Source organism: Indicator indicator, chromosome 1 (assembly GCF_027791375.1).
Source record: "Indicator indicator isolate 239-I01 chromosome 1, UM_Iind_1.1, whole genome shotgun sequence".
Taxonomy (NCBI): Eukaryota; Metazoa; Chordata; class Aves; order Piciformes; family Indicatoridae; genus Indicator; species Indicator indicator.
Window position 1 is genome coordinate 108,171,400 of NC_072010.1, and position 23,371 is coordinate 108,194,770.

General features: G+C 33.5%; 1 protein-coding gene across 1 annotated transcript in view; it reads left to right on the plus strand.

Moving 5' to 3' along the window:
• The window catches only part of NCAM2 (neural cell adhesion molecule 2), a 277,781-nt gene that overhangs the window by 173,819 nt on the left and 80,591 nt on the right, over positions 1-23,371 (plus strand). Inside the window, exons 10-12 of the mRNA XM_054393199.1 lie at positions 9,049-9,199; positions 20,551-20,738; positions 22,246-22,342. Coding sequence (XP_054249174.1) covers positions 9,049-9,199; positions 20,551-20,738; positions 22,246-22,342 — 436 coding nt within the window. The remainder of the gene's footprint in view (positions 1-9,048; positions 9,200-20,550; positions 20,739-22,245; positions 22,343-23,371) is intronic.

Below are 23,371 nucleotides of genomic sequence, written 5' to 3' on the forward strand. Positions count from 1 at the left end.
TCCATTCTGTAAATGGATAATCTTATTTCTATCTAATTTATATTTCAAACTTAAAAATCGTCTCCCACTTGTGTGGGTTGTAGTGGCACAATTACTTGGATGTAGCATTTTTTCCCTTCCAGTACTAGATTTTTCTATTTAGTCATCTGTTCATCTGTTACACTAATTAAGACTGAAATTATCAGGATCTTTTTATGGACCAATATTTCCCACACAACCAGCACAGCTTGGACTTGAATATTCATTCATTCCTTCCTTCCACTACACAAAAGATCATTTCATGACCTTCTTTCTATGTATCAGTTGTATTATCTACTAACAGTTTAATAACTTTCAAATAGCAGTTACTTGCCTGATGCAGTAGAGATCCTGCATCTGATGATACATCCACACTTTACAGACTGGTGTCATTGGTAGTGTTCACTGCTGTACTACTATAAGACATTCTCAATAGATTTCAGAAATGTTACATTTTTCTGTGTGCTGTGGAAACTCATAGGAAATTATCCCAATGGCATGATCAGCAGCTGGAAAAACTTGTTTTATACTCTTAAAACTTGTCAGTGTTTTTCCTGACATGAAAAGCAGTTTCAATACCCTTGTATACAATAGTAGAAAATAAGTATTTAGACTTTTAGCAAAACCAAGGTGAAAGCAAGTTGCCTAGATTTAGTTTATCAATCTGTTTTTTTTTCTTTAACAAATTACCTAAGCTCTGTCTAAGAAATTGTTCTTAGTAGTTTATTAATGTCCTTAGTATACTGTTCAAACCCCACATATTCCTTTATATTACTGCAGGTAGACCATCTAGTGTACTTTAATATGTCTATGTGTAGCTGATACACAATGTTAAAGCTCTCAGGGCTATATTACTTGATAAAAAATTATTGAATTAATACAGTCTAAATGTTCGTCTTCTTAAGTCAGTATACGGGAGTGCATATTTAATATAGAAATTTGAATTAAGAATACAATTTTGTGAAAACTTAGAGTTCCAAACTGAATAAATAATATTTTGCACATTTCAGAAGCCTCATTTGAAGTTGACAAAAATTTATTTCCTGAGCTTTAGTTTAGAAAATGTGAAAGAAAATGTGAAAGTCACTACAGAATCTCATCAGAAACTACAGTTTCTTCATTTAGAACATTTAAATGTAGGAAAGGGGAGGAAGAATTAGCATGTCTTACAATTAAACATGTAAGAATTACAGTATGGAACACACAATGTTATTTAAGACCACAGTTATGAGAGCTTCTCACAGAGGTGAGACTGGCCTGTAGTTCCCTGGGTCTTCCTTTTTTTGCTTTTTAGTAATGGGGGTTGTGTTTCCTTTTCCAGTCAGTGGGAACTTCACCAGATTGCCATGACTTTTCAAATATGATGGAAAGCAGCTTGGCAACTAAATCTGCTGTAATAAAAATTTATATTTTTATATATTTTATAATTTAATATCTTGGGCAGTGGTGTCTTCAAACACCACCATAACTTATTTACTAGTATTCACAGGTTCAATTATTTGGTTGTGCTCTTGTACCGCGCTGGCACGGCAGATTGCCAGGAAGGAGGGTTTGCCACATTGTCCCAGGCTGATCTGGCTGATGTTTTATACAATTAATAGTGATTATTCTTGTTCAGATGCACAGAGATTGAGTAATTGCTGCAGAATAAAGTCTGGCAATCTGTTAGTGTTTTACATCTGAGCAGTCCTAGATCCCAGAATAGATACATTTTTGGAACTGTGTACTTATGCCAGAGTTATCCCTTACTCATCCTTTTCAAGATCTTGTGACTCCAGTTTGCACTGAAGTTACAAATGCTTCACAAACATTTTAAAGATTTGAAAATATGAGGGACAGTCACCTATGTCTCATTTTCATTTCCTCAAAGTATTGTTACAATAAAATTTGATTATCTGAAGTATGATGTAACTGTGCAGTGAATCATGATTTTTAGTGGCTGTTTTATCTGAGCTGTGTATTGGATAAGAACATCGTATTTAATGGTCTTGTGCTTGACAATTTTACTATTCTGAGTCCAAGTCACCTATGTTAATGGATTTAAAGCAGTGTTGGAGTAGATTGAGATCAGCAAAATTTGTAGGACTAAAACTGTTAAAAATAGTGCGAGTGAATCAGAATTCCTAATTGCAAGGTACATTACAGTTGTAATGTTTCTGTTATAAACACTCATTAGTGGTTACTGTTGTGATTTTTTTATGGCTGACATTAATGCTTGTTTTCCTCTGCAAGCTTTTTCATATGATGATAATATTTCTGCCAGTAATCATTAACCATTACTTTCTTGTGATTTGCATCTTCAGCAGAAGTAATCTTGAATGGCTGATCATCGTATTTTCTCCCTTTATTATTTTTCTTTCATACTCTTTTGTGAGTAAAAGCCAATCAAGGAGAGAAGTTCAGTTCTCTGTTTCATGTCTTAGTAAGTAGTTTTGTTGTATTGGGCATCCTGTGTCATCTCATTACTTAACAACTTCAGTTTGAAAGAAATGCCAGCATAAATCAATCAAATATCACATCGTAATTGCTAAAAGTTGTATGAAGCTTTCAAGAATACGTTGTTCCTGAGATTATACATGCTGTTAACGACCTGCATATAACCCTCTACTATTTCCAATCTGAATTCTGTAAAATTAACTGGTCTGTCTGCAGATGAACAGAAAATCAAAACAACGATACTTCTTTTTCTTCAAGATTAATTTTTGTGACTTCCCTAGTGTTACACTATAGATCTACAAACAATAGGTTCTTCAATAATTTCTTCCTTGTGGAAAACAGATTCCTAACAAATTCAGGAATTTGCAGCACGCTGACAATAAATATTTAATGAGCTGCAGTTCTAAAAGAATCACAAGGTCTCCTATAAAAATCGCTGAAGCCCAAGACACTGCTGTAGCATTATTCTGATTCACTGGACATTAAGGCATATGCACGTAGCAATACTCTGGAATTTTCTGCTGTCTCCAACAGGTGCATGGATAGAATACATTTACCTGAAGAGAATGGGAAATATTCTGAATATATCATCTATAATCCAGAAGGGAGCTTCCATCAGCTTCTACACGATGATGGCTGTTGTGACTAACAGCCCTTTCTCATCATCAAAGGTAGATTTTCAGACTAGGAATTGCTGGTCACTTACATTTAATAGATTTCTGGAATTTTATCTTTATTTAGTATCACCATGTCAGGTTGCTAAAGTTCTTTCATGGTGCTTCAAGGAATGGTTTCATGAGCAATTACAATCTGCTAAAATCTCATGTATAAGGAACGTCAGCCTGAAGTATGTGATCTGAAGTTTTCCTCTCATGAATATCAGCACAACTTGAAATCAGAAAGCTTCCTCAAAAATTATTATTCATGAAATTCCAAAGATGATTCTGTTACTCAGTATTTTTGTTCCCCTTGAAAATTCAGTGATGCATACTTGGAACTTGACCAAGATAACATAATAAATTGGCAACTTTTTGTCAATTTTATGTGAAGAATGAAGAGCTAGGCATAAAATTCAAAGAAATACAGTGTTTTGGGGTTTTTTACCATCCTCCCCTTATCCCCCATTCTGCCCCAGCAATGTGAGGATCTTCTACCATGTACATCTGCAGCAGCTCCTTCGGAGGAACTTCAAAAAGTGCTACAATTTTAACTCAAGTTGTATGTTCTCAGAGTGACTGTTCTTAAGTATGTTGCACCATATTTTACAAAAGAAGCAACACTCTCAGTTCTAAGCCACTGTTTCTTCATCTTTTCTGTTGTTAACACATGCAATGCATATTGAAAATATCCCTAAAGAACACAAGGTGTCAGAAGACGTTTGGTAAACATGTGACAAGCAAAACTTACCTGCAGCAGTCTATGGTCAGTAACAGCAATTTGACCACAAATAAGCTTTAAACATTACAGGAAAAGCAAAGCTATTTCTGCATGTCTAGATTTAAAATGCAAGGATTTTTTGCTTACAGTCTTTAACCTGGACTTCAAGGGATGAAGGAGTCTGCCAAACAGTAAACTCTCTAAGTGGGAAGATAGTCAACATGAAGTCACAGCTGCTGTAACCAACCAAGTAATATTGCCACCTACAGACAAGTCACAAATTTCTGCATCTGTTCTCACTTCCCACTCCTGCTTTCAGCCAACTCAAAATGCTCATTTTGGCAGCCATACAACTTCATCTCATTTGGTGCTACAGTTCCTCAGTGAGAGCTGGAGAATTGATTGATAAATAAAACTTGGGCACTAATCACACCATCCACCTCTCCCCAGATGCAACTTTCTATACATGAAAAAGAATGAGTATTTCTAAGCATCATATAGTGAGCTAATTCTCCCATTCTGAACACTGTTTTTTGTTTGTTTGGTTTTGTTTTTTTTTTAACTACAATGGCAAGGGAATTGCACAGATTGAATATTCCATGGTACTTAAATAGGCTATTCTGTCCCAGAAACTGTTCTTTTTTCTTTGTGGATGTTCTAATCTCATCACATCCATAATCTTTTTGCACATGGAACCCCTGAAATGCAGTTACTGTCATTCTAGTTCTTCCTTGAGAGCACTGGAACATGGATATGGAGCTGTGCATCAACCAGTCAGGTCACCATCAGCCAGTCAGGACTTTGGAAATATTCATGTGTGGAACTCCAACTCATGTGAGAAATTTGGGAAGCAAGACAGAAAACATCGGATAGTAGAATAAAATATATAGCATGACAAGGATTTTATCAGAGTAAAATGTCTATATTTAATTTTATGTAATCTGTAGAATTATACTCAAGTGATGCTGGTGATGAGGTTATGAGGGAAAAAAAGCTACCATCAAACCTCCCCAAATCCCATCTTCATTTGATTTCTTATTATTTTATTATTATTTCCAAAATGCTGTAAAACGATAACTTTGTCTCTTTGCCATTTTCAGAACATAAAATTCTCTGCTTATTGAAATTAGTCTTCCAACATCTTCAAGTATAAACAACTGTTAACATACCTGTTTACTCATCTGTATGAAACTGTGTTGAATACGTATGTTTTTCAGACTTCACTATTTATGCTTCACATTGATATGTGTAATACAGGTGAAAAGAAATCATGAGTATTGATTCACAGATACTGTTCTGATTGTTTAGGGTTTTGTGATGTCTATTTTTTATACTCTATTAATACTAAGAAATAAAAGCACATGTACTTAATCTAGCAGAAAACACCATAGTATGTATTTTACATTTCTTCCACTTTAACATTTGAAAGGTGAAAAAAAAAATAATATTCCAATTTATTAGGTGTCCATTATTAGTTCAGGCAGACCTGAGAGACTCTGGCATTATTAATTTGTAGAGATTAGATTGAGATTTTGATTTGTCACCAGTGGCAGCTCCAATACTTTTTTTCTAAATGAGGAGTTCTACTGAGGACTACTAGGCTGGTGCAGTGTACTTTGTATTCCCATGTCTGCTGTGCCTTCCTGTTTTCTTGTATTACAGTGCCACACATGGTGCTAATGTATGCTCTCCATACTTAGTGCAGGAGGGAAATAAGCTTCAGAAAGATTTTACCAAGGGTTATAAATGTCTGGTGGGTGCAGATCCCAAGGTTAGTGCTGCTCCCATTTGAGACTCTGTATTTGCTGTTCAAAGCTAAAGGAGACGACTGATGTTATGGGTAGTAAGAACACAGAATTTGGCATTGTTGGTACATTTCAGTTTCAATAATAGCCCTTACAAGAACAGGAAAATATAACTTGCATAGTTTTAATTTTTACTGTGAGCTAACACTGCATTATGCAATTTTGTTCCAAAAACTAAAACTTCTGTGTCTCAGCTGTGTTCCTAATGTTTGTTCCTACCTGTGCTTCAGCATGACGGCACTGTTATTGCTCTTTTTGTGTGTTAACACATTATGTTCTTGACTCACTTTCCCAGATCTCTATTAACTGAGTTACACTATGGCACAATATATTCCAACTGCAATAATACTTTTTAAGTCCTTGTGAAAATTTGTCATAGTATCTAGCATTTTTTATTTGCATCCATTAACTCAAAATATTCTGGGAATCATCTCTACACACAGGCATCTGCTTCAGTACATTTTCTTTTACTTATTTTTAAAATGTATTTATTAATGGAATTTTCATGGTTTATATTTGCATTCTTGTTTCCTGTGACTTATTTATATACTCAGGAATGACGGCCATACTTATATTTTTAATCATATTTTTAATCAGTTGTGGTACCATGTTTGCAGAAAAAAATAATGGAGTTGGACTCTAATCCATCTGCACAATAGGACTAGAGAGCAAGACTTCTTGTAACTGTTCATGAAGGAGCCACAGTATAATAATACACATGCTGAACAATGCAGCAGGAAACATCATGTATTTTACATCATTTTATAAGCAAATTCAGAGAGACTGTTGTAAACATTTCTAGATTTTTTTTAAAGTAAAAATTAGCTTCATTAAATATGTATTTTTATGGTAATTTGGACCAAATTTTCTTGCCTACAATTGCTATGAGTTTTGGTTTTGGTTAGCAGTCTGCTTAACCTAATAGATCCCTCTCAAAATGCTTCCTACCATATATTTGATGCTGATAATAGATGATATGGTTATGCAAACATCTCCTATCATTCAGAGCATTTATTAGGTTGTGTTTGGGTTTTTTTTCCCCAAACTATAAATCTGAGTTGTATTACATCACTCATGTGTGAATAAATATTTGAGATTAGTATTGAACTAACAAAGTTTTCTTTTGTGAACAGATACAATATAGCACTGCAAATTTTATAATTCTATATAAATACCTCTAGTGACTTTAGTGAGGATTATAATTTATTTAACTCTTTTTATAGTAGTCATGTTTGTTTGTGAGACAATAAAACATTACCATTTGGAATATATGTGTTTAATTTTTTTTCTCTCTTTTTCATATATGCTTCTAATAACCTGTTACTGGAAAGAGAAAATTAAGCTAAGTGAATCTGATCTAATTCAGAAAATCATGGTGAGGAAACTGTGAATGTTTTGTTACAGCCAGAGGTCAATATACTTTCACAGAAAGACACTTTGCATTGTGCAAGGAGAAAGTACTAAGAAGGAATTTGGCTTCTATTGTATGTTTATAACATATGATAAGGAAGGACAAAGAAAACATTTTTCTCAAATACCTGTTTACTACTACTCGTGGTTGTATAGAGCTACCTTAGTGCTTAGGAGGGCAGCTCTTGATGAATCACTATTACAGTATTTACTACTGTCTGTGATTCATAGTCACAGGCTGTTTCAGCATGTCTTCTTACAGTTGTAAATGGAACTTCTTAGGACAATATTTTTAATCAGGGTGAAATCAGAAATAAAACTGCTGAAGCATATGTACTTTTTAGGTATGAATAATATAGATTTACCATTGTACTACATATGGTTTGTTTTTAAAAAGAAGCCACTAATCCGTAAGTAAATAATGCTGATATTGTCTCATGCAAAGTATTTGGTTTATATATATATATGCAACTATATGGCATATGTAAGTAGTATATAGGTACAAGTGCTTTGTCTATCAGAAATTAAAAATCAGAAATTAGAATTATTTTAAGTAAACTGGATTATAATATTCCCAAGATTTCCCTGCAAAGAATGTTATTAGGTAATGCAGCATGTTTACTAGTATCTTCAGAACTTTTTGTAAAGGTATATTGAAGCTATAATTTTCGGTGTTAGAAATTACTTGAGAGATAGCTAAGTGGTCTTAGTTACTAATTTTTACCAATCCATCGGGGTTTAGGTTTCCTTTTGCATTAGAATTTTGTGACTTTATTGTATGTATTTGTGCTGAGAGGTTTTCACAGAAAACAAAATTCAGTGGTCCTAAATTCTGATGTAGGATTGGAATACTTTTCATAGAAATGATTATATACAGAATGCTGTATATGACAGCTTTATGTCATATATTTTAAGATCTAAATTGTGTGCATTTTTCCTGTATTCAGTGAAGAAACAGTTGTACAGAGTTAAAAGCTTACTTAAATAACAGATGCCACTTGGTGAGTGTTTAGCGTAAAAAGAGTAAACTTAAGGTTATGTATTTATAGGACGGAACATTAAAGTATGTTTCAAGTTTAAATGTGATATAATTAAATAGTTACTGGTTTTCCCTCTCTTTTCCACCTTCCTCAATAATGAAGGTAGGTAAATACCAGTACTTTTTTATCAGGTATACTACTCCAAGAAGGCTGAAGTGTCAAACAGAGAAGTTTTATGTTTGTTTTGGTATTTTTGTTTGATTGGTTTTGATGGTTTTTTTCTCATTTTTCTTTGATATATTTATAGTCTTGAAATTCAAATAGCTTTTGAGGAGAGGGTGGTATGGATAAGCATTTTAAGAAGTTGCTAAATATAAAATCTATGTTCTGGAAAATCAGAAACTAGCATTCATTTTTGTCCCTTGCCTTTTTCCATGCTATAATATGGAAGTAAAATCCATAAATTCTATCAATATTTATGGAGAAAGATTTTATCAGTTGTGAACATCTGACAAGAAAATGTGAATAGCGAAAATAAATCTATGACTAGATTTCTGTGTTGACTGTTGCTCAAGAAGATATTTCTGTGCAGTTTCATTGTTATGTTTTTAATGAGAAAAAAATAATTCTAACATACTGTATCATACATGTATGCATTTTCATTGACTGCAGCATCATAATAAGACGAGTGTTTAGTTCAACATTCCAGTCATAAGTTAGTATATCCTGTGGTTTACCTTGACAATGATCCTTTAAGCATGTACTTATTCCATTGATTACAAGGCACAGAAACAGAAGATTTTTTCCCTTTGTTCTTTGTTCCTTTTTTTTTTTTTGTTGTTAAATTATTTGAAAAATTTAGAAGTTGCTTACCTATCAGTAATAACTTCACCATAATTGAAGATACGATTTCAGGCATACTTATCAATGATGTTTAATATATAAAGCATACATAAATATACACACACACATATATATATATGTATGTAAAACCTTTCTTTTTCCTGAATCAATGTAAACAGAGCCCAGATGGCCGTATAGAAGTCAAAGGGCAGCATGGAAAATCGTCGCTGCATATTAAAGATGTGAAGTTATCAGATTCAGGGAGATATGACTGTGAAGCTGCAAGTAGAATTGGTGGGCACCAAAAGAGCATGTACCTTGATATTGAATGTAAGTTCTGATATTTTGTTTTCTCTTTTGAATTTGTTAAAAAACAAACAAACAAAAAGCCCCAAAAAAACAACATTCTCAATGGAAGGTCAATTTTTCCTGCTAATTCATGTTTAAACTTGCATAACTTAAATAAGCATATCCTTCTGTAGGCATTGGTACTGAATTTTGTGGAGGAATCGTGTATTTTCTTAAGTTGGCATACCCTTGTCAGTGATTTAAACAGGACAGGATTTAATCTGATCATATTCCAGTGGTATTAACCCACAATTAACTTCAAATCTTTGGACTAGTGGAGACTGCTTGTGGGTCAAAGTATTCAGTAAGGAAAGATGAGAATTGATTTGAGCAACAGCTTAGTCTTGAGCTTAACCTATGATTCAACAAAATCTTCTGTCTTTTTCATAATTCTCTGATTTACTAATCCTCTGATTTACTAATCCCTCAACAACTCTCTATCTCCTGTTAAAAGCCCACCTGGAGCTCACAAGTTTGTGACAATCTCTTTTAGAGACTGTCTTTATTCAGAACTCCATAATATCCAGGAAAAAAAGGAGATTATTTTTGCTTAGAGAGGAAGCTGTTGCTTTTGAAGAAAATCAGAGGATATAAATATGGAATATACAGAAATTCATTGGAAAAATGTCTCTTCAAACTGCTCTCCAAATTCATGAAGCACAGATCTTCAAAAAATGAAAACCAGCAATGAATATTTCATTGTTACTCTGTTTTTGCTAGACATTTTCTATATACATTTGTTCTGCACCTGCAATATTGCTTTATTAAGCTTGTTTAAGATTGAGACTCTGAATGGAAAAAAAATCTTTCCAATGGAAAGATAGAATAAGATCTGTGGCAAAGGAAGATAAGTAACCATTTGAGACTGCTAAATGATTTCCATCAGTATTCAGATGCTTGTTCTGTCTTACTGGAAGGCAAGCAATGCATTATGATACAGGAAATAAGTCTAAAAAGAAAATGAGAAATTGTCAGAGTTGCAATTGGATGTTAGGAGTGGAGAGATGTGCCAGTGTAGAAGACCTAAGTATTTATTAACGTCTTTGACATAGCTACTCTTCTGTACATAAAAGTATGAGGGGAATTAAAACTTAGTAAAATATTATTATTCTTTTGGGAACATATTAATTTACTATAATTGTTTCTATAATGATTGCACTGACACACTGATAATTGTTTTTATTTCTATGTGTACAAAGAAAAAACTTAGATAACAATGCAAGCCCAATGAACTTCGTATAAAATTTCTGTAAAATCTTGTCCTACTGTACACAGTGATATGAAATATATTACTTGATAAAGGTTATGCATGCATTATGTTTTAAAAGTAAACATTTATACCTTTGTATTCAGAAGAGAGAGATATGATGTGCCACCTTTTATGAAAAATGGTCAATTGAAATTAAAGAATTTATTAACAGCACAGAATTCATACTTAAAAGGCAATACAAAAACTCTGGATAGATACAATACAGTATTATGGTCTAAGATACCTTGCTGGGTGAAAGATGCTAAGAATTTAAAAATTACATATTCTCAATATGGCATGGTAGACAATTTTGAATATGTTTGGGAACAATCAAATACAATGTATAAGAAAATGAAATAGTATATTATTTGAAGTCTAAATGTATGCCCTGGTGTACAGACAAAATAAAACTTTCTACAGTTCAGAAATATTCTGAGAAAACAGCTTTTAAAAGAGCATAGAAATAATTCTGTCATCAAAATTACCATACATTGTAATATTTATTTTTAATAAATAACACAAGGTTTTAATTTGGTCTAGAATAAAATTATGACATTTCTAAAACTAGAGTTTTCAGTCTAAAATACTATAACTAGTAATGAGATTTAAAGCAAATATATATTTTCCAGTAGATGTGTTCTTTGAATAACAGAAGTACAACTTTTCCCATATCCTTTACATTTAAGGTATTTTTATGATGCAGACATTTTTGAGCTGATACAATATGGGTTTGTTCCATTCATATTATGATTAATAAGTCAGAGAAGTTTTTTCTGTTTTGTTTTTTAATTACTTCGCTCTGGTATGTGAACTACAACTGTAGCTTATGTGTCTTGCTCATTAGAATACATTAGTCTAATGGTGAAGACTTACATTTTCTAGGAGTGTCCCCAGGAGAAACTGTCTTCTTTCCAGCCTCCTCTCCTATCAGTCTAGTCTCTGTCATCAACATCTGTAATGAAACAGGCTCGTCAAAGAATCTACCGGTACCTCATTACCACCATTTCCATACAATGTTGTGCTGTCACACATGCTAACAGACTTTTCTCAGCTACAAATACATTCTTTTATGAAGAGAGTGTTGTAGTCATTCTTCATTGCAATTATTTCACTTCCTAAGTTGTAGGCTACAGACTTTCAGAAAAAGGAATAGGTTCAAAACCTAAGCAAGTGGTTTGTATTTTTGTAGCAAAATGGGAAAACGTGGAAATTGTTATAACTGTTACAATTGTTACAAAATATACAAATTGTTACAAACATGTAAATTGTTACAATGTAAAATTGTGCAAACTTCTGTTAAGTCAATATTTAATAATGATTTGCCTTTCCATGTATTATTTTCCAAGTGATATTTTTTCAGTATGTTAATTGTAATTACTTTTTCTTGCCAAATACTCATTTAACATATTATATAAGCTCCTTCAAAATATTTTAATTTTCAACTATTTTGGGTTTGTTCTCTTTAAAACCAATTTTTATTAGAGTTGTTTCGGTTTGGGGTTTTCTTTGCCTAATCACTAGTGAACTGTTTTAGCAGAATTTTTATCAGTTTTAATAGTATTCTAGTATAAACCTCAATATTTTAAAACTAATATAGAAAAAAGCAAGATTTAATTGTTTATATTGTTCCATAGTTCCTTGGCAGGACTAATCAATGCAGCTATGCCATTCTGTAAATTAATAACAAAATGAGAGCAGTGTTGTTTATGTGTTTTAGTATATTTGACACCTTGTATGTCTTCAGGAAAGGAGCATGTTCCCATCATATCCTTAAAATCTGTGCAGTTCAACGGGTCTAATGGAGACATAGAGTGCTCTGGTGTCTCATCCTTTTACTTACTGACCCCTGTCAGAGACTTAAACTGATGGTAGGATGGCACAGAATTTCTGTACTTTATCCTTGTTCTTTGTTGGGTTTCTTTTGATAAGAACAGTTCTCAAGGACAGGAAGAGATTATCAGAGTGATACCAAGTGGGCACAGTAAACCCTGTCTTTTATCTGAAGTAATTGCTAGGTAGACATGAATTGCAGAGACCCCAGAGGCATTCTGAGGATTTCTTCCTACAAAGTAATCTTTCTGTTTAGTTATATTTAGTTTTCCTTATATTAACTATAAAAAACAAATTAAAAAGATTGATACCATTATAAATATTATTTACTAATGGATTTCAGTAACTATGAGATATTATTATGCATATAAAGACTGGTGTGTATTGAATAATAATAATAGCAGAAGTGTGATGGCATGTATGATACATACTAGATATTAGGTATTAAGATGTGTCTATAGTGATTATGTATGTATTTATCACAGATAAATATTTATTTTATTTTATAAAAACAAACAAATAGATAAAAAGTGAGACAAAAGAAGGAAATACACAGAGATGAGGTTTTCAGAAGAGCCTAATGAAGTTAAATGTACAAATCTCAGTGAATTACAACTTCCTATGTAAATATAATACTATCAGGTGCCTTTCAAAGGACTTGAACAGGCCAGTTGTGATCAGTAGTCTTAATCCTTAAAAGTGGCTTTCTACTTGCTGTTGTAGTTTTCATTGTATCTGAACTGTGATTATCTCAGTCAGAAGTATTTGCATCACTCAATGGTGTACTCCTATGCACACACTGTGTAAGATTCTGATCTTTCTGATTGCTCTGTATCACCAAGTGCAAATTCCTTTGGAGAATACTCCTGTTACAGGAGAAAATATGCTAAGCCATGTTCTTTGGAAAAGCCTCTGGTTTTCTCTATAATACCCAGTAATCATCCTAACTTACAGTCTTTTGTAGCTACTGTTACCGGTGTTCACATCATTCAATTTAGTTAAAGCTCCACAATTACATTATTGATACTACAGTTATTAGATATGCTGGATGGTCCAAAAATACTTTCTTCCTCACTGTACACGATTCCTGTTTTGAGATATAATCAGCTATCACCAACATTTTACATTCACTGGTATGGTACATATTTGTATGAGATCAGCCACACAAGTGGTTGACAAATATGATTTCTCAGAAACCAATTTAAAAAACCCAAATGAACAACAAATGTGTCTTTCAAAAAATGAGGATTTTTCTTCCTAAAGGTTTTCATTCAAACTTGAATTTCATAGTTATATTCATTATTAGTTTAGTACCAACATTCAGAGGCAATAATAAATTCTTTCTAGCATGTGCAACTTAGTCTTTACCTGTAACCTGTGTTATATTTACTATACTACTGTGTTGTTTATCAGAACAGTTTTCATCTTTCCTTCCCTCCCCCCCCCCATCACAGCAATTTACAATCAGCTTCATTACTGTTACAGTACTGAACTTTTTTTCCTGAGTTTTTCACTTTGATTTGTCTTAGTTAGCTGTATTTCACTGTGGTTAATGCAAGTGTTTTAATTTTCTCTCCTTACATAAATATGCAGCATCGCTTCAGAGCAGTTTGAATAAACTGAGCTACAAATTCTGTTTACTTTCAAGGAAGTGAGGCATTGATTCAGTGAAAATAATGCTACTGTATATGTGATGTCACAAATGCAACGCATGTCACAAATGTTTCAGCTACTGTCATAGTAAGTGTAGACAGTTCATACTCTGGATTAAGTTTCTGTTAAAAAATAATAAATAATCAGTGTAGCAACATTCCATGATTACACACAGAATCACAGAATGGTTGAGATTAGAAGGGATTGCCTCTTGTCTTGTCCAGGAATAATTAGCTGATGTTTCTTTGAAGGTGGTTCTACTTCATGAGTTGATCTTACAGGCTAAAAATCTTGAAAGTTTATACTGATAATTAATGCATACATTTAAAACTGGTTTTCATACTACCAAAATTCAATAGTTTTTGCAAGTCATTTCATACTGTGGTAAATGTAATTTATACTTTACAATGGTGGCCTGTAAATTTAAAAAAAAGGTCATGTAATTTTTGTCCTTCTGTATACCTTCAAGATAGGTCAAATAGAGCAGAGGCAACATATCTGAGAATTATGAAGAAAATACTCAGGTGGTATGATAAGCTTTGAGACTTGAACAAATCAAAGTCAACATTTTTTCCCCTCAATTAAATTCCCTTAGCTGCAGAATACTTGACATAATTTGAGGTTAGTATCTTTAAATATCAGTCTTCAATTGTGTCAGAGCATCCTGAAGTCACTAGGTTAGCATATGCTTGAGACACTTCCAGTATTATTTACAGTAAACCTGAGGCATGTAGCTGTAGTTGCAGCTCTAGAGATCAGGTCTCTCAGCATCACAGAGCCTGCCTTTGATTTGCTGTTGTAGGACATACTGAGAGGAGTATGGGACTAATGTAAAGAGGGATGAGTTTGAGCACACTGTACTGGAGATCTGGGGGATATAAGGTGTAAGTTTAGCAGGACAACATAATGGAAATGGAGTTGGATATACAAGGGGATTTCAGCTGTTTGGATTTTTAGTCTGGTTTTTACAAGATTTTTTTCTTCCCTCTGAAGAGTGCTAACACAGAAGGTAAAAATCTGAAGCTTGATTTTGTTTCGAAAATGTGACAAATAGGATAGGAAGAGAGATGTGGGTTTTGATCCTAGTTTGAGAAAGGAGTTGCAGTTTCTTGGTTTAGCTGTAAGAGAATTATGTAACCTAATATATGATGTTGGAAGACTGGCCATCCTAAATTACTGTATTAATTCTGTCTTGGAATATATGTAACAATCAAAATTTTGATACTGATTGGTGCCATCCAGAAATGATGTGTCAACACCTCTGTGTGGGCATAGAATGTGTCATACACCTGATTGTTTATCGCTTAAATAAAAATAACTGTTAGTGTGAGAGATCTGTAGGAGGAATCTTCCTGTTCTAGTTGTGATGGCTGTTGCTCTCCTTTACTGACATAAAAAATTACTGATAGATAAATGCAAAAAGTTTTCTTCTTATTTTACCTAGCTGTGATTTCTTTATAAATTCTCCTATTTTAGACAGATTTAGATATTTTTAGGTAGATCTATCCATTCACAGCAGGTATTTCTATGAAACTGAAATTTCTAGGGTTTTTGGTTTTGTGATTTTTTTTTTAAGTGATCAGTCAAATACAGTGCATTAATGTTGAGGGCAATTCAAAGGAAAATAGATACATTGAATTATCAGCAACCTTTGTCAATAGCATACTTTGAATCTGGCAGAAAGATACCTAATGTTTGTGATAACTGATTTCTTGTCTATGTTTATAGAAAGGAGAAATTAAAAATAACATCATAGTCAAGAAGGAATCAGAGTCAGGTAATCTGGGAGAAATAGAGGTATGCCACCTGTTTCAGGTCAGGAAGGCCAAGGCATGGCTAGAACTGAACCTGGCTAGGGACATAAAGAATAACAAAAAGGGCTTCCACAAGTACATCAACCAGCAAAGAAAGGTTAAAGAAAGCATGCCCCACTGAGAAGAGAGAATTAAGAGCTGGTGTCAACAGATGAGAACATGGCTGAAGTACTCAATAGCTTTTTTGTCACAGTCTTCACTGGCAATCTTGCTTTGTCCCCTTCTCATCAATGGACTACTAGATGCAGACCAGTGGGACAAAGTTCCTCCCACCATAAGGCAAGATCAAATTCAGGACCACCTGAGGAACCTGAAGACAGGCTGAAAGAATAAGGGATGTTCAGCCTGGAGAAATGAAGGCTCAGGGGAGACCTTTTAGCTACATTTCAGTATCTGAACAGGATGTACAGGATAGCTGGGAAAGGACTGTTTAGAAGGGCTTGGACCAATATGACAAAGGGCAATGGTTTTAAACTGGAGCAGGGTAGATTTATGTTAGACATAAAGAGGAAGTTCCTTACAAGGAGAGTGGTAAAATACTGGAACAGGTTGCCCAGAGGTGTGGTTGGAGGCCCTGTCCTCAAAGATATTCAAGATCATACTTGATGTGGCCCTTGGCAGCCTGGTCTTGTTGGATGTGTCCCTGCTTACTGCAAAGTGGTTAGGTAAGATGACCTTTGAGGGTCTCTTCCAATACGATGCAATCTGTGAATCTCTTATCAGGGACAAGTATTGCTTGCCAGTAAGAGAGAACACTTAACTGTTGCATAAACTGTATAATTAGTAGGTAGTCCATCATACCATTGAACATTCATGTTTTATTGTGGTGCATTTTGAGACAAACCAAAAGAATGGGGTAGTGTAAAGGAAACATTACTGAGAGTGGTGTTTCCTGTAACTTGCTGTGAAAGAAAAATATACCTCTGCAAAACTGCTGACCTCAAATTTTTGAAATGATGAACTGGCTTGTGAAAAAAACCAAGCCAAAACAGATAAACAAACAAACACAAATCAAATCAAACAACCCTCCCCAACAACAACAACATCAAAACCAAAAAAGCTCCACAAACTCTGGTAATTATACATTAGATTACATTACATTGCATTGCATTACTCCTGGTAATTACAAAACTAGTATATGATAAGTTTCATTTCCTTTTATATTCAGAAACTTCATGTGCAGATCTTGAATGCTTTTCCTTGCAACCACATGACTGTGCTAGTAGAAGTAAAATCGTAGAAGTTGGTAACCCTGAAGCTCTGTAGTTCCTATCTTCCTTTTAAGGATGATTATATATTAAAATTTAATCATCTGGCCTCATCTGTTAAGTCTTTCTAATATTATTTCATGCTACAAGGAATATGTTACAGTTACTGTACCTGTTGGGGGAGGTTCTTGTGCTTTATCTCCAGGGAAAAGCTATTTGTTCCAAAACATTAAGTATTGTTAAACATATTTGAGGGAGAAAATCCAAGAGAAAGATAGATGGCTCTTAACCACATTGTGGGAAAGTTACAAAAATTAATGTACCTCTACAGGGTGGATGGCAAGGAAAGTAGTAGATTTGCTAGAGGATGTGTTTTTTTAATGTCCGTGGTGATTTGAAACTGATGCCAGTATTAACCAACTAAGAGACAAGCTTCCAACCATATACTACAGGAAGTGTATCAGTGTCTTAGGCCTGACAATCTCAGTTGTATTCATTGTATGATTCAGGGAAACAAATTATTTGAGGAACAAATAGACAAAAGATTGGAAACCTATGTTCTTAAATTAAGAATTGCAAATATAATTCTGTAAACAAGTTCACTATTATAGTTGTCTGGACACATGTGCTGAATCAAGTAGTTTGTCATATCTAATTTTGTGTGTGATGCCAAACATACACCAGAGCTGCATCTCTGAAGTTAATGGAATTACCTTCTGGATGAGACAGATGATGTATTAGTCTGTTCTTGAATCACTGTTCTTGGGCATTATATCTAACAAGGATATCTAATGCCAGAGAAAGTTTTCAGATCAGAGTGCTTCTCTTACATAGTTTTGTTATGCAGATTGTCCAGAATCACTTCTCCTAATTGGAGTTCTAACCAATCCGTTTATTTTTGTCCTTTGGGAAAAGGAATAATTGAGTTTAGCTGATGCTGGTGCCATAATATTCCCTACTCTAAAATGCCATTGTTGTAGTTGCCTATAGAATCCTACCGTCATAGAACAGTTTTGCTTAATTTTGTTCCTTAGTGGTATAGTCTTTGTGCCTTCTAGGCACGTTTTTCATTTGGGTTGCCTCAGGTCTCCAAAATAACTGCTTCTTTCACTGTTCAAGTCTATAATGCTACTTAGGAATTTTATTATATCCCAAGCTGCTTCAAGAGAAGTGTGGCCATCAGGCTGAGAAGGTGATTATCTCCTCTACTCACCTTTTGTGAGACCCCCATATGGAGAACCTGTGTTCAGCTCTGGGGTCTTGAGCACAGGAAAGACCTGTTGAAGCAGATACAGAGGGAAGTGACAAAGATCAGAAGGTTGGAACACGTATCCCATGAACAAAGGCCAGGAGGGTTGGAGTTGTTCAGCTTGGAGAAGAGAAGGTTTCACGGAGATTTTACTGCATCCTTTTGCCATGTAAATGGGGCTTAGAAAAAAAGATAGGGACAAACTTTTTAGTAGAACCTGTAGTGATAAGACAAGGGGCAAGAGTTTTAAACTAGAAGAGGGTTGTTTCAGGTTAAATATAAGAAAGAAAATTTTGGAGATGAGAGTGGTGAGGCACAGGAGCATGTTGCCCAGAGAAGTTGTGTATGCCTCCTCCCTAGAAGTCAAGAGCAGGTTAGATGAAACTTTAAGCAACCTAATCTAGTGGAAGATGACACTGCTTATGGCAGAAGTTCTGGACTAGATGGTCTTCTAGCATCAATTCCAACACAAACCATTTTATGATTCTATGTGTCTATACCAATAATACGATTTTGTACCTTTCTGCAGTTTTTTGCTTGTTTGTTTGTTTTTCAGTACAGCACCATAAGATTCAAATATAATAAATACAATATTTTTTCTTCTTTTTTCTTTTTTTTTTTTAATGGAGTGTATTCAAACTCCTAGTTCTATATTTAGCTATTTAGAAGTCATTTGTCAGACATAACTCCTGAGTTACATAGAAGCTAAGCAGAACATGTTTTTGCTTTTAAATGTTTCAACTTTCTTGATGATCTGCATGGAAGCTTCTTTCTTACAGTACATATATTGCATTGCATTTAAGTGTTCTTAACATGTGTTATTATAGAATTGTTTAGGTTGGAAAACACCTCTAAGATCATTGAGTCCAGAAGTTAACCTATCACTGCCAAGTCCACCTTCAAGGTCTATCCTCACATTTCTACTTAGTGATTCTTCATTTTCAGTTTGTAGAATTTCTTTATAATTCTTATGTTTACTAACTTAATTTGTTTCTTAGTTATTCAAGAAAACTGGTGGGATCAGATTTTGTAGACATAAAATAGTCAAACTTCTGTTTTTAAGTCCTGACTTTAAGGTTTATTATTTTTTGACATTCCATTTTATATTAAACATATTGTGTGTTTCTGCTTGATAAATACTAGTTCTGTAACCATTTAAGCATAGTACACAGTTAGTGATGAAGACCATGTAAGAAAAAATAAAATCTCTTTAAGTTATTCCCTTCCAACATTTTTTAAATTTTCTTTTGTAAGAAATGTGAAATATATTTTATTTGTACCATAAAAATTATATCCAGAGTTATTTTCTTTGTGTGAAACATCACTCCAGGTCTGTGACTAGGAAATCAAATATCATCTGACTTAAGAATTGGTCTGAATCAAGTCATTAGCATAGTCCTTTTAATTACAAATAAGTTTTCAGTAGCAAAAGATATGATTTACATGAGAAATGTTGAACGGCAGTGAAAGAGCTACTCCCTCTCATTTTCTAGAGACTGTTAAACTATTACTGCTCTCCAGAGAAACAGTGAGTAGAACAGGTAATTCTTACCACTACTGGCATTGTGATCTGAAGATCATAGTTTGCAAACCAGCAATTTCCTCTCTGTCAGACTCAGTGTTTGGCTATACATTTAAAGTAGTAATTTATAGGCAGGTTTATAAGGAAGATACTCCATCTTTTTGCTTACTGGTAATGTGATGATTTTATGAGGAACTGGTGTAAAGATTATCCTAAATATTGTGTTGACAAACACTATTTTTTCTGAATTATGTAGAATATGTTGCAATATTTTTTTCATTTTAATTTTATTCACACAAATAAATATCTCTCTTTAGAAAGATTTCATAAAGTGTAAGATGGTTCCAGTGAGAAATGGGTGAAGCTTTTACATATCTATGAAAATTTGGAATGTAATTTCTCCGTAGCAGAAAGATGACACTATGAAGTCAGCATATGAACAGATTATATAAATGTTTCATAGGTCACTTTTGTCAAACAAGAGTCAGGTTTATGAGTTTTTAATCCTCAGGAAAAAATGTTTGTTATTTCTGAGACAATGTCTTTCAAGGGCTTAGTGTTGCCTAAATGCTAAATAAAATTAGAAAATATTCTCTTCTTGAGAATTTGTGCTGAAACAGTTTCAGAAGAGAAAACTACCAAAATAAATGCTCAAGAAACTCAAGACTGAATGCTGATGTTTTCATGGTCCATAAAAAAATGATACAGCAATCAATTGAAGTTTTTGTGTGGACATACATACTTGGATAGGAGTACACAGCTTCTATCAGTTAATAGCTAATATTTGTGTATTACTTGCTTCTTCCAGATGCTCCAACATTTGTGTCAAATCAAACTATGTATTACTCTTGGGAAGGCAATCCTATCAATATAAGCTGTGAAGTGCTAGCAAATCCATCTGCCTCAGTTCAGTGGAGAAGAGGAAAATTAGTTTTACCAGTTAAAAATACAACACATCTGAAGACCTACAGTACAGGAAGAAAGCTGATTCTAGAGGTAAGGCTTAAAATGGAAATCGATGTGGTGATATAAATTTGCACCATTGTGAGTATTATAGAGTATATTTAAGAAAAAGACTTAAAATTTAGTAAATAATAACCTTTTCTAAAAGAAAGATATTTGTGAAGTGATTTATCTCCATATATCTTGTGAGCATTTGGGGAATAAACCTCATTTGCATGGCTCATGCTCAGTTTTCAATCTGTGATGAACAAAAATATAACTTGCTTTTTTGCAAGTAAATAAATATATAAATAAATATAAAACTAACTCATCAGGTTAATACTAAAAATTAAAGTGACTAAGAGCTATGTGCTTGGCATATACAAAAAAGATCTGTGTGGCTTCAGTTATCACAAAGCTGAAGGATTATGTGATAATAAACTGCAGCTGGATTTGATAACAGCTGTTTCCTCATGAAGGCTTCCTTCTGTTATCAAGAAGGTACATGTAAGAATAAAACCTGAGAAGGGCAGAAGACATAGAATGAACCTTAATTGTGTATTTACTTTATTAAATTGACTAAACAGTGAACAGCTTGGCAATAGTGTATATCAAATCATTGTCCTTAGTTAAATATTTCACAACAAAATGTAACGAGTGTCTCCAGCCCTGATCTCACCTGTTACAGGGACAACATACCATCTTCCTACACATGTGAGGAAGAAGTTAATTTTCTCCATTCTCTGTCAAGTACCAGACTTATGTCTTAGCATAAGCTTCTCAGTTGCTATGGGGAAATGATTGAGAAACTACAGAGCTAATTAGAGTCTGGTTCCTACTTCAGATCCCATGCAAGTAACCTCACTTCTTGTAGGAGGAGAGAATATTTAGAGACACTCTTACTCTTCTTTGAAGTTATCTTTAGGGTGGGGTTATTTTATGTAAAACTTAACAATACAAACTATGCTCTACAGTCTATGGTTTTCTAAGTGCTCTTCCATTCTACTGTATCTTGAGTAGTTGGTCAGGCAAGCTGTATTCCAATAAGGTTTTAGCTCCCTGTTGTATTTATTATCTGTTCTATCTTAAATCCTTATTAACCTGAATTTACAGTTGAGCCATATGCCTTACATCTTTTTTTTTCCCCTGAAAGTCTTCAGCATTGTGAATCTTCAAACAATAAAAAGTAAAATACTATGCTTGCCACCTCCATAAGAATCAGCAATTTTCAGATCTTTCAATGCTTATTTCATTCAAAGTATCAGCTTGTGCAAGTAGTAATCTGTGGGGAAAAAAAGGTGAAGTTTATTGGACTTTTTTCCTGTTTGAAAGTTGTAAAGATGAACAATGTCACCATTTTCCATTATTGCATTTTGTCATTTGAATTTGAGAAGGGGGAGTTCAACCTGAAATCGAGTGTATTTCGATCTCTATTTGAGAATATGCTCGATAGGCTGAAGTAAAAACATATCTGCATATTGGTTGAGGAGAATGTATTTGCATTTCTGATTGTTTTAAATAATTTTGATATTTGATTACAAACTTTGTGTACTTTTTAAAGATTGCTCCCACATCTGACAGTGATTTTGGACGTTATAATTGTACAGCCACAAACAGAATAGGATCAAGATACCAGGAGTATACACTTGGTCAAGCTGGTAAGCTAAAAAGTTGTTTCCTTTTTTTTTTTTATTTGTTTGTTTTGGGGTTTTTGGTTTTGTTTGTTTTGTTTGTTTATTTGCTTAACTAAGTTCAATCATATTCATTTTATTCCATTGTAATGTTTACAGGTAATTTTATTTATCTAAAAGTTGAGTTGCAAAATAAAGTAATATAAACCAGTTCACTCAGAATATTTATCTTCTTCAGATTTAATTTTAAAGCCTCCTGAAATTGGAAAAAATTAAATTAGTCTAACTGTTTTTCCCTTTGCTCTCACTACTTCTTATATTTGTAACAGTATATATTCATTATTTAAGTGAAGAAACATATGGTTTACAATCAGTAAAAATAAGAAAAATTTAGGAAAGTTCTTTATTCCTTTTTCTTCCTGGCATTTTCTTGATATACCAAGGATGAGAAAAGACTGAAATGCTTTTCTACCTTCATTTGCACTTTTAGTTATTTAAAAGTAGAATTTGACCCAGAGTGATAGTTTGAATTAAGCTCTGAGGTGTTCTACAACAAATTGTTAGAAAATTTCTGAATATTTTTAGGGCTGTATATTATTGTTTAGATAAATATAAAAATATGACTAGTTTTTTTTTTTTGGGGGGGGGGAAATAATTATTAACTCAGAGTAAATGAGGTCTCCACAAACATTTGGGTCTACATACAGGTGAAAATAAGATTGTGGGTTTTTTTAAAGTGTGTGTATATTTTTATGATTGTAAAAGTTTCATCTGTACCTTTATTATTTTTTTTCCATTTTGATAAGAAAATAAACTTGTTGGAGCTCTGCTCATAGGACTTTTGGAGATACATTGCTGAAATGTGCACATCTAGTCATAGGGATGTTTCTTATCTGGCCTAAGGTTTTGATTATTGTAATTTTGCTCAATAGGGTAATTATTTTCTGTTTGTGTCTCAGGAGTTATAAAAAGCAGTTCTGTATTAAGAAATTTCATAGAAGTTGTGCTTGGCATGGAAAGTTTTTCACCTTACCTTTGAAGGATAGATTACTATCT